Raw genomic sequence first — 18,500 nt, 5'->3', positions numbered from 1 at the left:
TAACTAACAAATACATATCTAATTACGTATATTACTATATATAGATACATGCAGATTATATAAATATGGGTAAAAATATGAAATACATATGAAGTTGTTAAAATAATAAAGAAAAATCCAAATTATAACAATAAAAAATGAGCAAAACTGCATGGTATGATCACATACCTCAGTTATTCAAATGCTTAATTATGTAATTAAAATATTGTTGAGTAACTATAATCAAATAATTTTGTACAATATTTCACTGACTCTAAGATGCTTTGATGCTTCGTGCTTTTTGGTCTTACCTGTATCAAGAGCTTTTTAAACACCTGGCTGAAAATGGTAAGATGCCATACATAAGTGGTTTTCAAATTGCAGTCTCACCTGGGAACTTATTAGATACGCAAATTTGCAGGCCTCCAGAATCAGAAACTTGGGATGTGGCCCAACAACCTGTGTTTATCAAGCCCTCCAGGTGATTCTGATGCAAATTCAAGTTTACTTACTTGATAAGATGTATCCTTATTTTAGAGGTAAAAATGTGAAAAAAAAAATATGCATCTTAGAAATAAGATAATTTATTTAATAATCATTGGGCTTTAATCCCATTCTAACATACTATCCTCTCTTCTACTTCCAATGTGCAAATTCTTTCCTTTCAATCTAAATTGCCAAAGATTGGATCTGATTGGCTTGTTTTTGTTTATCTGCCAGGTCATGTCACTCTAAACTAACTTTCCTTGAAATCAAGCACTCACCCTAAATCCAATTAGATTCCACAACAGAAAGGAATCCGAGAGGGCAAGCAATAGCTTTGGATAGTTTCTATAAGAAGCATGTTTGGAAATGTCATGCAACAATTGACCTATTATAACTGGTTTACTTTTACACTAATTTTACTTTTTATGTGAAGACAATGGAATGTTGATATTACATGCTAATTATTATTTTCTTTTAATAATGTTTATATTTTAAAAATATGACACTGGTGACTTAACAACATTTTAATGCTTTTTCTTTTGTAGTTTCACAAGCTTCACAACAAACAATTTTGCTTTTAAATCCAATTTTCTATCAATAATATCTTTTTAATCATACTTTAGATGGTTTACAGAACCAATAGTTTCTTATTAAACAGTTAATACACATATTGTTTTGTGACATTGGTTAACAACCCCACGACATGTCAACACTTTCCCTTCTTGACCTTGAGTTCCCTATGACCGGCTTTCCTGTCTCCTCCCGCATTCTAGTCCTTGTCCTGGGCTGGTGTGCCCCTTTACTCTCGTTTTGTTTTATGGGCCTGTCTAATCTTTGGCCGAACGGTGAACCTTGGGAGTGACTTTATTACTGAGCTAAAAGGGTGTCTGGGGGCCATACTCTCAGGGTATCTCCAGTCTTTGTCAGGCCAGTAAGTCTGGTCTTTTTATGTGAGTTAGAATTTTGTTCTACATTTTTATCCAGCTCTGTCTGGGACCCTCTGTTGGGATCCCTGTCAGAGCAGTCAGTGGTGGTAGCCGGGCACCATCTAGTTGTACTGGTCTCAGTCTGGTGGAGGCCGTGGTAGTTGTGGTCCATTAGTCCTTTGGACTAATCTTTCCCTTGTGTCTTGTTTTCTTCATTCTCCCTTGCTCCCGATGGGGTGAGACCAGCGGAGTATCTTAGATGGCTGCTCACAGGCTTTTAAGACCTCAGACGCTACTCACCAAGTAGAAGGTAGAGTCAACTTTCTGTCAATAATATCTTCATTTAGTGATTTTATATTTATTTTTCAGAGGCATATTTCACTTGCATTTAAGTAGCTTTGATAATGCTTTGTTCATAAGAAAAAACAAAAAGTTCTGGGAGAAAGGAACACTCTTTGCTGTTCTTGTTGCATGCTTCTAAGAAATATTTCAAATGAAATATCCAAATTATGTCTTATTGCATCATCCTTATGATCACAAGCATAACTGTACTCTGAACCCTAAATATAGTAATTCACAAGATAGTAATTCTCTAATTACTATAGTAGAGGCTTGCACGCATTCTTACCCCCTCTAATCCTTTCATTACCACCATCATGACCTTTTCTTTTTTTTTAATAGACAGTAACAAAAAAAAATCTGTTTTCTGCTTTTATTGGAAGAAGGTACCTACCTATAAAAGAGTGGAGGACACAATTCCACACAGCAGTTGTGGTACAAGCCACTAACACTATTCCCAACCCTCTACCAACACTTCACATAACATTTTTACAATCTAGACAGCGAGGATGCATCAGCCAAGAGAAAAAGCAACTTTGAAAATACTTTCTTCAGGAATTTACACAAAAGATATTTTGCATATTTGAACAAGAAAACAAAGTCTTGAAAATAAAGTCAAGTTACACGAAACTATGTTATTGTTGTTAGGTGCCATCAGTTCAGTTCCCACTCATAGCAACCCTATAAACAACAGAACGAAATGTTGCCCCGTCCTGTGCCATCCTAACAATCATTGCTATGTTTGAGCCTATTGTTGCAGCCACTCTGTCACATCATCTCATTTAGGGTCTTCCTCTTTTTCGCTGACCCTCTACTTTACCACGCATAATGTCCTTCTCCAGGGATTGGTTTGAAATGAGATGAAGTTTCACCACCCTCACTTCTAAGGAGCATTCTGGCTGTACTTCTTCCAAAACAGATTTGTTTGTTCTTCTGGCAGTCCATGGAATACTCATTATGCTTTGCCAACACCGTAATTCAAAGGCATCAATTCTTCTTCATTCTTCCTTATTCATTGTCCAGCTTTCACATGCATATGAGGTGACTGAAAATACCATGGCTTGGGTCAGGCACACCTTAGTCCCCAAAGTGACATCTTTGTTTTTTCACACTTTAAAGAGGTCTTTTGCAGCAGATTTGCCCAATGCAATACGTCTTTTGTTTTTATTAATTGTACTTTAGATGAAGGTTTACAGAGCAAATTACTTTCTCATTTAACTATTAGTACACATACTGTTTTGTGACATTGGTTGCCAACCCGACATGTCAACACTCTCCCCCTCTCGACCTTGAGTTTCCAGTTACCAGCTTTCCTGTCCCCTCATGCCTTCTCATCCCTGCCCCTGAGCTGGTGTGCCCATTTAGTCTCATTTTGTTTTATGGGCATGTCTAATCTCTGGCTGAAGGGTGAACCTCAGGAGTGACTTCAGCACTGAGTTAAAAGGGCATCCAGGGGCCATACTCTCAGGGTTTCTCCAGTCTATCAAACCAGTAATTCTGGTCTTCAGCATGATCTTTTCAACAATCAGATTTGGTCACGTTATTCCTCTGCTTAAAATGCTTCAATGGCTTTTTAAGATAAGGACCAAAATCTTGAACACGACTTCAAGACCGTGAATGATACAGTCTCAGCCTACCTTTCCACATCACTCTGAACTCCAGTTACATAGGCCTTATCTTATTTTAAAATTATGAAAATGTTTAAACATACTGAAAAACAACATAGTTCAGTGAGCCCCCATGTTACTCCAATAATAACCAAGATTTTGCCACATTAAAGCTCTTAGAAAATATGTACCCCTTAATTTTCATATTCTTTTATTTAGAAAAGGTTAATCTAGACTGTAGGGTAAGATTGTGAGTTCAAAGCACAGCCTACCTGGGGAAACTATTAATTTTTGTAGACCTAAGTTTGTTCCATAAATTGGTGATAATAACAGTATGTATTTCAAAGTCATTGTGAGACATAAATGTGTTTAAAATGTTTAGAACGGTGTCTGGCATATAGTGCATACTTAATAAATGAGGTCATTATCACTTAGGACAAGTAACACATCTTCCGACCTCAAGGCCTTTCCACAGCCTACACAAAATATTCTTCTGTTTACTTCCAGATTTTGCTCAGTTCTGTCTACTCATAGTCCCAGTGTCACATCCTCAGAGAAACCTTTCCTAACTTTCCCAGAGTAAGCTAAATTGTTTTAATATACCTATCTTTTCCTCTATGCAAGACACTTATTCGAAATTATTATATTTGTAAGGTTAACAGATGTCTTTCTGAATAGACTGTAAGGAAGCTCCAAGAACGGGGAATGGTATCTGTTGGCTCCCTGTTTTACACTCAGCACCTAGTACAAACTAGGTACTCAAAATCTTTATTCTATGTTTAAAGATCATTTTATCTAATTTATTTTAAATCAAACCCTCTGCTGTCTTCTACATATATAAATCTAATTATAATAACATGTAATATGTAATATAACAGGCTTGAACAAAGTCCTGTTTTCAGGTATTTGAAGAATTAAAAATTATAGAAAATGTATTATTAATACCTGCTAATTTTATATAAAGAATACTTTTTTTGCACAGCTATCTTTAAAAGAAAAAAATGCTTCTGGTTATAAGGTTTATCTATTGCAGTTTAATTCTAAAGTAAAGGATGATACAGCAGAAGTCAGAAGCAGTTAAAGCTAGCAATTAAGTGGTTCAGATATAAACAGGAGAAAAAAGCATCCAAATAATCTTTCAATTCACTTTCTTATTTTTACACAATTTCTACTTTTACATGAGTTTGTTATTAGCTGCTTTAGAGTCAGCCCCTGACTCATGGTGACCCGGGAACACCTAAACAAAGTGCTGCCACGTTCTGCACCATCCCCATGATGGGTTGCATTACATATAGCTGGGGTCCATAGGGCTTTCATTAGCTAATTTTTGGAAGTAGATCCCAGGCCTTTCCTGTATATGCATTTAGGGATTTGATTACCTTACTTACGATTGGTATCATCTAATCTGCTTTTTCTAGAAGAATCCATTTGTATAAAAGAATTAGATTTGTAATTATCTTTCATGACAATGGTTATTTTTATTAAAATGGTTAAAGAAAAATGCTTCTCATTAAACTTCCTTTCGTCAAGACACTAGTCATTATGAAGTTTACAAATCATGCAGCCAACTATTAAAGAAAATATAAAAAATAACCAACCTCAAAATCAGTTTCAAAAGCGTCTTCTTTGAACTTCAGTTCATAAACACCTCTATCAGTAATTCTATGTCTTCTGACAGGAAACTTATAGAAAGCCAGTCCAGGAGACAAACGAGATATGGTCAAATTCTATACCAAATAAGTTGTGTTCTGTATCTTCTTCTTGTTTAATCATTCTGCACATTAGCAATATTAAAGGCTATGAGAAATCCTGTGAAGGAACCTGCTTAACTTGAACTAGTTATTAAACAGACTTTGAGAATTGCTGGTCTGCTGCATTCTACAGACTGACTAGTCCAGAATCTCATTTAAAAAAGTGAAAGAAAACCACCTTGTTTTTAGCGGTCTATGACTGCTGGTGGCCACTGCTTCGAGTTATTAAATCCATTATAATAATTCATTTTAGCATCTTATTGTTGATGTATATTAACTTATAATTTGCAGAATGCACTTTCCTCCATATGAAACTTGACGTATTTGCCAGCCTCTAACTTTTGAGTACCTTAGTAATTTTCTTTACAATTCCTCAAGGCTTAGTAGCAGCAATTTAATGTCCTCATCTATCAAGTTCTTAATGGGAGTCTAGGGTGGTAAAGTGGTACTTAAAGCATTCAAGGGTAGAAAACGCAGGTAACCCTCAAAAAGGGCTGGGGCCAGCAACTTGAAAGCCATCAGGCACATACAATGACCCTTTCAAATGAGTGGTTTGCCACAGGAGGTACACATCAGAATTACCTGTGAAATTCTTTGAAAATATATGGCACAACTGGGGTTGAGACCTTGGATATATGTGTATTTTGAAAAGCTCTCCAGGTGATTTACATGTACATTTCTAGATAAAAATTCTGGCTCTGGATACCATCTTCCTCACTGTAATCATTTTCAATAAGGACCATAAAGACCTCTTAACTTTTAACCTTTCTTAATGATTCAAGGCCATGGGTTTATGGCATTTTCCTCTGAGTACATTGCACCCTAACTTCTATTAACAGTAGTTTAGTTATTCTACCAGTATTCCTTGATCTGGCTACTAGAAGGTAGGGTTACTTTTTCCCAAGGTTCACATTGCCTCCACTTGATCAAGCAATTCTTCCCCTATGGGTAAACTTAAGTTTCGGAGCAGCAGCTCTCATGACCCCTTTTCCTCTTTGTAAGAGTACCAGAAAACCCAAAACCATTGCCGTCTAGTCCATTTTGACTCACAGCAACCCTATAGGACAGGGCAGAACTGCCCCATAGGGTTTCCAAGGAGCACCTCGTGGATTCAAACTCCGACTTTTTGGTTAGCAGCTGTAGTTCTTAACCACTACACCACCAGGGTTTCAGGTTGTCTAAGAATAGGGAAACACGAATGTATCCAAAACTCCTGCTGGAGTATTTCAGCACATTTTTACATTTCCCAGTACCATCTGGCCTTGCCTCTGTTGTTTAATGATCCATTTATGTCACTTGGCTAGGCAGTCTGTAGTATGACCCCCACAATAATCTCCTCCCTTACTGTTTATCCTTAAAGTGATATACAGAGCAATCTTGTTATCTGTATCTCCTCTAGACATACAGCACTACACTGCCTTGTAACTCTTAAGAATTGTTTCTTCTGACAGTTATTCCCTTCCATCTTTATATTCCAGTCCCTTTAATCCATCAACTCTTATTATATATTAAAATATATTCTTTATTATTCTTTCTCAGTGAATAGTTTGAGACTTTAAGTACAATATTTGATTTTTGGTAAATTAAAACTCTGTTACTCTTTTTTCCATTATAGCTTAGCTTTCATAGATCAGTTTTTAAAGAAAACAAATACTGAATTCATTTTGGTGATTTAAAACAAGATGTAATTTTGATAATCATTTTATCCTTTCAAATAAAACCTCCTACAATTTAATTGACTAAATATGTATTTCAAGTTTCAAAGTTAACTGGAAAGAAACTTGAAATTGAAGCACAGGTTACTATGCAAAGAAAAACTAAACTGCTTTAGGTTTATGTGAACTTGAAATAATATCGTTTTCAACTGCCTTAAGCAACATTGAAGGGAAGGGACTAATGAAGCATCACCTTTGCTCCTAAACTAGCCAAGAGTTGAGACGCATACATATTTTATGGGAAGTAATCTAAAACTCTTCTAGAAATTATTAACTGTTATTCTATCCAGCAAGAAAACCAATACAACACCATCTATCTAATTAGTTAAGACACCAGATACTCGTCATGCAGCTTCAGGGTCTAGTAACAAACCTCTAGACTTCAATGTTTTGTTTCACAACTTCTAAGTACTCATAACACATTTTAAAAGGTTGATACCTACTTTAAACTATGTATAGAAGTACCAGAGTACACAGTTATCAAATGAATGTGCGTTTACACCAGAGAGTCTCTCAAGTTTACTTTTGGAGCTAAACCTAGTAGTCTTCAAAAATTTTAGTATGCACTGCAAAGTAATTAGTATTAAATTTAAAAAACAGATCTTTCACATAGGGTGGGAAAAATACCATAAACTAGTTGGTACTCTACCTCTAGAAGTTGACATGCATCCATCTATATTTTTCATGTTAAAATGTTGATTGGCTTAAACTGGTCCAAGGGACAAGTTATATTTTTATCTTATCAAAAGTTATGAGTACAAAATGTAACCATCAGAAATTAAATATGGATTTTAGAATAGTTTTTTTTTTTCAGTCAGTACTTTCAAATTCTGACAAAATGCAGGACATTTAAAAAAAATGTATCAATTTTGCTTACAGCAATTAGGTTTTTAAAACAATCTGATTCTTTTGGTCCTAGTCTGATTAGAAAGCAAAAAGCATTTTGCCATATTTAGTAATACTACAATTAAACTTGTTTTTCATATCTGATGTACTAGCTCTAGAATATTCCTAAAAAATATAATCAGATATAAAAAAATGTTAAGATAGTTCAAAGTAATGAAGAAACAAAAATCCATAGTTAGATACTCCAATAGTGACTTCCCTTAAGCTAGCATTGTAATATTAAAAAAAAAAAAGACTTTTTGTTGTTAACAACCCACCTCAAAAAACCCTATACTCGTAGACTTAATTAAATTCAAGAGAAGAGCATAAAATGTTGATTGCAATGCCAGAGATGGCCAAAATAAAAGTAACTGCTGATGATAAAAATGTCTTTTAGTCTACTTTTGTTATATGTGCATTTAAAAATTCATTATTGAACAAAAAAACTTTAAAAATATGTGTTTCAAGTTTCAAAGTTAACTGGAAAGAAATGTATAATATCTCATTTGAAAAATAATAGTTTTAGCACACATATGCACGGTCCCTATATGAACTGTAAATCTCATCAAAAGCATCACATTTTAGTATTTTTAAAGGGGGATTCATGTAGGAGTTATTTTTCTGCATTATGAAACCGATTAAAGACAGTACTTTTACATTTAAAAGTAATTTACACTTGAAAAACTCAAGCAAAAAGTCTGATATTTTATCAAAACAACAAGAACAAAGTAAGCAATGGAAAAATAGCAAAAGCTATTACAAAAAATAGTAAATTTCTATTTAAATTTCTGTGTTTACACAGATTAAAAATGTTTATTACATCACACAGATTGTAGCATACTTTAAGCTATAACACAGAAAGGTAACGTGGGAAATTTGAGATTCAAGCGGCACTTAACCAAAATAATTTTAACCTGAGTCTCTGATGTCTTCAAAAATGCATTTTACAATAATGTATGATAAAGTATATTTTGTTATTATTTAGTAGTATAATTCAAAGTAACTTTAATTTGAATTGTTCTTAATACTGCTTCTTCATAAATATTTGTTTTAAATTATAAACATTTATCAACATTTCTTGGGTTCTCTGAGCACACAAGAGTGTTCGAATTAAAAAGCTGTTAGTTTTTTCCTGCTATACAAGCATATGCAGATGTCTTTTTAGTTCGAAATGCCTTAGATTTAATCTTATTTTCATATTTCAAAACAAATGCAAAAGGTCAAAACATTATCATACTTAAATATTCCTATGAAATATATCCCACTCACTGAGGAATTTAAAACAAGTTTACTAAAGAATATCAAGTTAACGATTTCCTCCTATAAATATTTTCTTTTTATTTATTTTGTGTTTAGAAGTTGCAGTTTTAAGTACTATTAACAGAAAATACATAACAAAAGCTTCCTAACAAGTGAAAAAAATAATTATAAATGCTGGAAAAATTGGCCTCATTAACATATTTACACTCATTTACTTAATACATACTCCATTGAAAATTAATTATATGACATTTATACAAGCATTAACATTTCCAAATCACTTTCAGTAGTGAACACTTCAGTTCTTTACTGTCTATAGTCAAAGGTGAAAGTCATTCAGTTTTCGAAGGCAGAACCGACAAGCAACAGAAATGGTCAATCTGGGATACTGCTGACATATTGTTCGGTTCCTTCACCTAAAGATGACTCTATTGAGTAAGTGTCCTTATGCTTCTTCTTCTCTTTGCACTGATCTTCCTGCAGCTTCAGAATTATGTTTCGGATTTCTTCTCTTTTTGTTCTCATTCTTGGAGGAGGAAACCAGTTTGCCAAATTCACAGGTAGTTCAAAGTTGAGAATTGGATTCTAAAAATAAAAATATTACATGCACATTAAAAAGGTATAAAGAATATTTTAGTTTCAGTCACAAAATTATCCTAAGTTAAAAATGAAAAATAAATCAATTACTCATTCAATATGTATTTACTCATTACCTATCATAAGGTAGGCACTGAGCTAGGCAATGGAAATATAAGACAGCTTCTGCCTTTAAATATCTTATGGTCTAGATCCAAAAACTCATTGCCGCCCCGTTGATTCTGACTCATAGCGACCCTATAGGACAGAGTAAGAAAGTGCCCCATAGGGTTTCCAAGGAGTGTCTGGTGGATTTGAACCACCAACCTTTTGGTAAGCAGCTGTAGCTCTTAAACACTACACCGCCAGGGTTTCCATGGTCTAGATCAGGGGTCAGCAAACCACGGCTTACAGGCCAAATCCAGACCCCTGCCTATTTTGTAAACAAAGTTTTATTAGAACACAGCCACACTCATTCATTTACATGTTGTATTTGACTGCTTTCACACTACAACAGCAGAACTGAACAGTCACAACAGAGACTGTATGACCCACAAAGCCTAAAATGTTTACAGAGAAAAGGTTTGCCAACTCCAGTCTTGAAAGAATTCAACAAATAAAACAATGAACGTGGCAAGTATTATGATAGAAGTGCAGAGTACTAAAAGTATAATATATGTGGGAGCTTAACAAAATTTCTAGAAAATGACATTTAAGCTGAGACATAAATGACAAAGAGGAGTTAGCCAGCCAAGGAACGACAGAAGCCAACAGCCAAGAGTATTCCAGGTAAGGAAATAGGTATCAAGGCCTAGAGGTAAGAAAGAACATGATACATACAATATGAGAAATTGAATGATGTTTAGATGGCTAATATATAGAACGAATGAGAAAGGTAGCAGTGAGGCTAGAAGCTTAGGCAGGGGCCAGAACATGTAGGTGCTTACAGGCCATGTGATGCATTTTAGTTTTCAATTCAAGAGGAACAAGAAGATTTAAAAGTAGGAAAGTAACACAATTAGATTTGTTTTGGTCAACAGGGTCAAATGGTGCTGGGAGGTCAAGAACAAATTCAATATAAGACTGAGGGTGAACACAGATTACAGAGATTTGAGAAGTAAACAGGAGCTGTGGAATGGAGACCTGACCCACCGCCATCAAGTTGATTCCGACTCATAGCAACCCTATAGGGCAGAGTAGAACTGCCCAAAGGGTTTCCAAGGAGTGGCTGGTGGATTCAAATTGCCGACCTTTTGGTTAGCAGCCAAGCGCTTAACCACTGTGCCACCAGGGCTCCAAGGAAATAGAGACAGTGAATATAAATCTCTCTCAAGAAATATATCTATGAAAGGGAGAAAAGAGGCAGTCTGAATCATGGGAGAGGTTTAGTAAGATATAAACAGCCAGGGGAGACAGACAATTGATGATATAGATGGACTGATCAGTGATGAAACGAGGTCAATAAGCTTAGATTTAATGAAGTATAAATACAGCATTTTTACACCTTAAAATTTCTCCAATTTGGGAGTTTTTGCTCTCTGGAATAATTTTTAAACTACAGTTTTCAAATTTACTTTATGTATTGTTTGTTGTGTTTTTTACCCTAAAATAGGGCCAAACACTTTATTATTTATTACACCAGGTCAAAAAACTGAAACCCACCTCAAAAAAGCTCTCTACATACTGCAATACATACACACCACAATCACTGAAGTTGTTTTGCTGTGGTACTTTTAGATTAGAGCCTTTCATAACATCTCTGGAAAAACTTCTTTTACTTCCTTTTTTAACTTCCCATTCCACCTCTAGATACCTGCAATAATGCACATATAGTAAGAACATACATATATGTAAGTATGCATGACCTGTCACCCCCACCAGAAAATGACACAAAGTGTGAGGTCAGATTTTGAACTTACTCTCTTAGAATTTTTACAACATTTGACCGAGAAGGGCCTCTGAGTGAGTCCATAAGCAGGATACAAGGTCTGCAGGGTAGAAATGACCTTATGTTAAGTATTTTATAATGTTGTAAAGGCACAAAAAAATTAAAATGTAGTACATTAACAATAAAATTTAAAAGTTTCAGAACTCCCTTTGTATACCTCAGTAAACTGTAGGGGAGGAAAAAAAATCTTATACATACATGCAGTTCAATAAAATAATACTTAAATATCTATGGTTATATTAAATACTGAATTGCAGAATATTAGTTTAACCGTATCTTAGTTATAAATATATTTCATTAAATTCTCATTGTTCGTTCCTAAAAATATTTAAAAATTTAGTAGAAAGCCAAAACAATTCTTAAGTTTTGAAAATCCCCATACTCCAAATCATTAAATGTGGGACCATGCAAAAGTAGAAGGAAAATAATCCTATTTTCAACTAAAACCTATTGTAGATAACCAAACGGGTAATTATTGCATTAAAAAATTAGTTTAGAATCCAGTGTGTGTGTGTGTGTGTGTGTTTTTGGCAGGGGGATGGGGTGGGGGGTAGGGGGTGGGGCAAGAATCCACTTCAGAATTCTACCCCTCCCCTGAAAAAAAAACCCAAAAACCATTTTTTTGGGCAATATTCCACTTCAGAACACCACCCTCTCCTCACCACCACCCCCCACCAAAAAATCCAAAAAACAAAACCTGTTGTTGTAGAGTCAATTCTGACTCCTAAAGATTCTATAAGACAGACTGTAACTGCCCCACAGGGCTTCCAAGGAGCGGCTGGTGGATTCGAACTGCCGACCTTTTGGTTAGCAGCTGGGCTCTTAATTACTGAGCCACCAGGGCTCCTCAGGACATCCAGTATAACTAAACACTCAACCTTCAAAATTTTAACTCTGCAAAGCAATGTTGTAAATCCAAGTAAGTGAGGAAATCTAATGTAGTGCCAAAGCCCTGGAATATATGAAGACCTAAGTTCTTGAAGATCTAAAGATTTGGGACAAATCTCTTAATTTTGTCTTAGTATCTATTTTTAACTTTATAAATGAAGTTTCTTTTCAAAGGCTATTAATGGAGTTTTAGCAAACATTTTCTACAGAAAGTAAAAGGAGATTTAGTAAAGAAATAAGTAATACTTCATCACCTAAGAAGTTCAGAGCCTCTAGAGAGACCTTAGAACAAACACTTCTGAGAACCAAACAGGTTCACTCTCTTTTGGGGCTCCCATCTGGAACATGTCCCATAGGACTGCCTTGAGTCATTCCATACCCTTCATACAGTAGCTGTGAAACCAGTCTAAACTCCAATTCTCATGATGTTGATTAGAATGGCAGTTCATAGTCTTTTTCTGCTCCAAAACACTATATTCCCAAAAAAAATAGTGGTTTACTATGGAAATTTGTGTGTGTGCAAGCACGTGTGTGTTCTTGCACACTGAACCTGGAAACATGGGCAAATGGAAGATTAAAATGATTATCCATTCTCCCCTCCTTAATTCCTGGACAGTATGTCCCCTTTTCCTTACTGAGCAGCCTTTGTGACTCTTGCTCAAATATTTCTTTAATTACAAACTGTCCAGGTATATTTTATTCTATGAGGGTACTCAAAAAAAATTATTATGTAGTTTGTAATCATGTAGTTTGCAAGATATACAGTTAATGCTTACTGTTTACAGATTGTAGGCTTTAAGTGCCACTGCCCTAGTTCTGAGTTGCAGTTATCATCAGCAAGGAATCCGTCATCACTGCTATCATCCTATAAAAGAAAGCCTACTATTAGCATTAAAAATATACAATTTAAATAATTATTGAACTAACAAAGTAGCACCATCAAAGATAAACACCTTCATAACAAGCCCGCAAAGAAATTTTCTATTTAGGTATATCAGACACTAGAAAATTTGGTAAGTCACCTGATTCTAATTATCTAATGTCACAATATTGACATTTCAATAAAAAGAAACTACCAATCAGAGATCTAAGTAAAATTGCTACATAGTTTTACTCAATCTAGAATAAATCTTTAATGATTAGATATATTATGACTGATTCTTCTCCCCTCAAATATTACTGCTCTAATTTCAGTTAATTTTTATAAAAATTTACTTGGTTGGCTAAGACAACTGTTCCACATTAGGGCATGACTCATCTTTATTATTCTTTCACATAAATAATTTTCCAAATCAGAAATATTTAAATAGTTTTATGACACACTGCTTTCTTTCCTTGACAAACCCATGTATCTACTTTACTAAGCAGAAATTAGTTTAAAAATATTGTGTCTTATTCTGTAGTTCTCGACTATAAAATAAACAAGGCTTTTTTCTTTATCTTTGGAGAAAGCTTCTGGCAACTCTGTGAATGGAATAATCAAACAGTAGGAACAACAACAACATTAAAGACCAACTAGACTAGCTAATTCACTTAAGAGTTAACTGCTATGACCAAAGGAGCATAAGTACTCATTATAAACCATGCATATAATTTCTATTATGTGTCTGTATATATAAACACTGTACCTCACAGTCACACACTGTAAACAAATACACATCACAAAAAATGGCTTTTGTTCACAAAAGGACTAAGCAAAAAGGAAAACTGGTATAGTACAAAGCCATCTTCACTATTAAATAACTCAAAACTTGTCCTAACAACTAAAGAAAGGTCAGAAAATTAAAGAAATGGTATACTGTAGATTCCTATAAATTTCTCAATATAAAGCAGCCTTTAAATATTTTCAAAAATATACTTTATTCTTGATGTTAGTAATGTTTATTAGGGCAAATAAGACATTGCTATTCAAAGGCATTCAACTGAGGATCATAACAAATTATGGATAAGATTGCGAAGAATGGGAATTCCAGAACACTTAACTGTGCTCACGAGGAACCTGTACATAGACCATGCGGCAGTCTTTCAAACAGAACAAGGGGATACTGTGTGGTTTAAAGTCAGGAAAGGTGTGTGTCAGCGTTGTATACTTTCACAATACTTATTCAATCTGTATGCTGAGCAAAATAATCCAAGAAGCTGAACTATATGAAGAAGAACACGGCATCAGGATTGGAGGAAGATTCATTAACAACCTGAGATATGCAGATGCCACAACCTTGCCTGCTGAAACTGAAGAATACTTGAAGCACTTACTGTTGAAGATCAAAGACTACCGCCTTCAGTATGGGTTGCATCTCAACATAAAGAAAACAAAAATCCTTACAATTGGAGCAATAAGCAACCTCATGATAAATGGAGAAAAGACTGAATTTGTCAAGGATTTCATTTACTTGGATCCACAATCAACGTCCATGGAAGCAGCAGTCAAAAAATCAAATGATGTATTGCACTGGGCTAATCTGCTGCAAAAGACCTCTTTGAAGTGTTAAAAAGCAAAGATGTTACTTTGATGACTAGGGTGCACCTGACCCAAGCCATGGTATTTTCAATAATCTCATATGCATGTGAAAGCTGGACAATGAATAAGGAAGATCAAAGAAGAATTGATGCCTTTGAATTACAGTGTTGAAGAATACTGAATATACCATGGGCTGCCAGAATAATGAATAAAATCTGTCTTGAATTACAGCCAGAATGTGCCTTCAAAGTGAGGATGGTTATATAAGACTTCATTTCATCTACTTTGGACATGCTCTCAGGAGAGACCAGTCCCTGGAGGACATCATGCTTGGTAAAGTAGAGGGTCAGCAAAAAAGAGGAAGACCCTCAATGTAATGGAGTGACATAGTTGCTGCAACAGTGGGCTCAAGCGTAACAGCTATTGTAAGGATGGCGCAGGACATGGCAGTGTTTCGTTCTGTTGTACACAGGGTCGCTATGAGTTGGAACCAACTCAAAGGTACCCAACATCATCAACAAGACTCCAAAGAACTACAGGAAAGATCTATGTTAATTTTAACTAAATACTATCCACTGCTGCTATAACATATATACATTAAATAGTAATAAAACACTGGAAAAATAGAAAAAATAATACAATAATTTGGTCATGCTCTTCCTTCACATAATCGAAAATTTAAACATTTCCTCTTGAATGTTAGACTAAAGGTTAAATAAGACCCTTGAAAGCTTTGAAACGTAGAGAGAAAAGGTGATGATGGCTGGGATGGGGTGGGAGAATTAATTTTATATTAAAGCTTTCTGAGGAGGGTAATATTAATTCAGTCTACAGTGGGAAAAAAATAAAAATAAACACTCATACATTTATCTCGGCAACTTCTGAACTGGAAATTGAATTTGTGTTTTGAAATGAGATCCAAATCCAGAAGGCATGATGAGTTTTTGCCTGCAGGAATTGTCTACAGAAAATTTTCAGTTAGATAAGAGATTAGAACTTTTTGCTAAGCTTTTGCCTTCACCTGGTTATCCTGATCTTCTGAGAAGTCGATGAGTTCATCGTCAGGCACTTTACCACCTTCAGATGATTCGTCACTATAGTTTAGTCTGATTTTGCTTAAGCCATCTGTATTAATAAGAAACAGTACATAATAAAAGCTATGCATGTAAGTCACAGGATATAATATCAAAATTAGTGCTATTAACTAATAACATAGTAATTAAGGATACAAAATTTAGGTTAGCATGTAATATCACCAATACAAAGTAAATTATTTGTAATAAAAACCTGGATGCACATGTCAACTAGAGTTGTTTCCTTAGATCATCAGTTAAAACAAAACAAAACCTAGGTATCAATTATATGATCAAAAATAGGTATGTACAAGTAAAAACATACATGTATGTATACATGTATATACATAGTTTTGTGCTAGGTATACCAGATATCTTCAACTAATAATGGACATTACAATAGTCTAAAAATAACCTAAATATGCAATAACGGGAATAGTCAGCAACTTATGGAACATCAAATGAAACTGCACAGTTTTAAAATTACAACTATAAAATATGAGAAGTTATACAACGTAGGGTAAAAATATAAACATGATTAAAAATTAAGTAAATAGGCTTGCTTTTGAACAAATAGTAGAAAGAAAAATTTAAAAACTAAAAGAATCATTGTATTAGAATGGTAGTTATGGACAAATTTTCCCAATTCTGAATAAGATTTCCTTCTTGCCTTGGTTATATTCATAGGCTTTTCAATAAATAAAACAATGCAATGCTGGTAGTACAAAAAAAAGTGACTCATAGGAAAAAGCTGAAATGATTACTTTTTTTTTTGCCTTTATTGGGCTTTAAGTAAAAGTTTAGAATTCAAGTTAGTTTGAAATGGTTACTTTCTAAAGGTCCATTCCAACAATCTAAATACAGGCAGTACCCAAGTTACGAACAAGATCCATTCTTAAGTGTGTCTTTAAGTTGAATTTGTACATTAAGTTGGTACAAGTGCATACGGTTCTTATTTAGCCTTACTATATTTAGTGCAATAAAAGGCTCAAAGTCTTAATAAAGCTGCTGTGCAGCAAGTGAAGCTGACTGTTAAGAATTTGTTGCATGTAGGGGTTGGTTCAATCGTTTCAAAGTGAGGGCCAATTTACATAACATTGAAGGGCACGTAAGAGTCTGTAAGTTCGAAGTTTGTAACCCAGGACTTACTGTACTTAAAAATCAATTATTTTGTTGAAAGAAGTAAATCACACAAAAGGTTTAAAAAAGCTCAGTACAAAAGGATGAACTACATAATCATTACACAAGGGACAAGATTTGTAGGAAAATAAGATTTACATGGAAAAAAAAAGAATCAGGGACTATAATGCCTATATACCAGTATTGTTTATTACAAAGCATGCTAATTCAAAGATTTTAACAACATGACTTTAAGGTTTTTTAAACACGTTAAAATTAATTTTGGCATAGGTTATGAAAAGGATATTAAGAATATTAATATAAACAAGATGGTATGGGAAAACAACAAAATAAAATGTGCTCCTGAAAAAGCTGTATATAAATCTAAAAGTGGTGATCAGAAGTATAATATTTAAAATAATAAAACACCATGGTGAATCCTTTTGTGGTGCTGATTTTTTCTTTGTTCTTACTCTCCTGTGCTGAATTCCTTTTGTTTGTAGATTTTTTCATTTCTTTTGTTTTTGTAGGTTTTGATTTTGCTGAGACTTTGTTTTTCCTCTTTATTTTTATGAGTATGTTTGTTAACTTTCTTTTTGGTTACCATGAAATTTACCCTTATCTTTCTAAGTCTGAAGCAGTCTATTATTACTTGGTATCGCCTTGTCTTCCTCTCCATTAGAAAGTTCTACACCTACACCGTTTATTCCCTCTTTTATTGTTCTGATGTTGTTGTCATATACTGATTAACTGCTCTGATTCCCTGTTGTATTTCTTTTGGTTTTGGATAGTCCTTGAGAGTTCATTTCCTAGATTGGTATCCGGCTGGTACGATCCTGCATCCTAGATTCTGCCTGTGAGCTGAAGTTGTTTGTTCTCAGATTGAAGAACTACCTTTAATAATTCTTGTACGTTTGGTTTGGTTTTTACATATTCCCTTAACTTCTGTTTATCTGGAAATGTCCTAATTTCACCATCAAATCTGAACGAGAGTTTTGCAGGATATATTATTTTTGGCTGGCAATTTTTTCCTTTCAAGGTTTTATTTATGTCATCCCATTGCCTTCCTGCCTGCATGGTTTCTGCTGAATAATCTGAGCTTAGTCTTACTGTTTCTCGTCTGTATGTGACTTCTTGTTTTTCACGAGCTGCTCTCAGGATTCTTTGTCTTTGGTTTTAGCAAGTGTGATTATGATATGCCTTGGTGATTTTCTTTTGCGGTCTATCCTATATGGGGTTCATTGAGCTTCTTGGATGGCCAGTTTTTCATCTTTCATGATATTGGGAAAGTTTCTGTCAGCAATTCTTCAAATGATCCTCTCTGTTTTCTGTTTTATCCCTGTTCTGGAACTCCAATCACTTGAAAATTTTTGCTTTTGACTGTATCCCACATAACTCTCAGGGTCTTTTCATTTTTATTTGTTCTTTTTTCTGAGTTTTCCTGAAACAGAGTTGTATCCAAGTGTTTGTCTTCAATTCCACTGATC

The 18,500-nt window shown here is 34.5% G+C and overlaps 1 protein-coding gene across 13 annotated transcripts in view; it reads right to left on the bottom strand.

Annotated features, from left to right (window-relative positions):
• Window positions 1-4,704: 4,704 nt before the first annotated feature.
• SENP6 (SUMO specific peptidase 6) overlaps window positions 4,705-18,500 on the bottom strand; it is a 140,392-nt gene continuing 126,596 nt past the window's right edge. For 5 of the 13 annotated variants that reach the window (XM_023725062.1, XM_023725066.1, XM_023725063.1 and 2 more), the window contains 5 exons: window positions 15,843-15,946; window positions 13,137-13,225; window positions 11,444-11,512; window positions 11,187-11,337; window positions 4,721-9,533 (listed from right to left, as the gene is read on the bottom strand). In XM_023725062.1, the coding sequence (XP_023580830.1) occupies window positions 9,324-9,533; window positions 11,187-11,337; window positions 11,444-11,512; window positions 13,137-13,225; window positions 15,843-15,946 (623 nt within the window). In that variant the 3' untranslated portion in view covers window positions 4,721-9,323. Of the gene's footprint in view, window positions 9,534-11,186; window positions 11,338-11,443; window positions 11,513-13,136; window positions 13,226-15,842; window positions 15,947-18,500 lie in introns of those variants that run through there. The other 8 variants (XM_023725069.1, XM_023725074.1, XM_023725068.1 and 5 more) reach the window with 6 other exon arrangements.

This window comes from Trichechus manatus, unplaced genomic scaffold (assembly GCF_000243295.1).
Source record: "Trichechus manatus latirostris isolate Lorelei unplaced genomic scaffold, TriManLat1.0 scaffold00283, whole genome shotgun sequence".
In the NCBI taxonomy this organism is placed as follows: domain Eukaryota; kingdom Metazoa; phylum Chordata; class Mammalia; order Sirenia; family Trichechidae; genus Trichechus; species Trichechus manatus.
The sequence above is the reverse complement of the archived record's forward strand: the minus strand, read 5'-3'. Positions and strand labels throughout refer to the sequence as shown.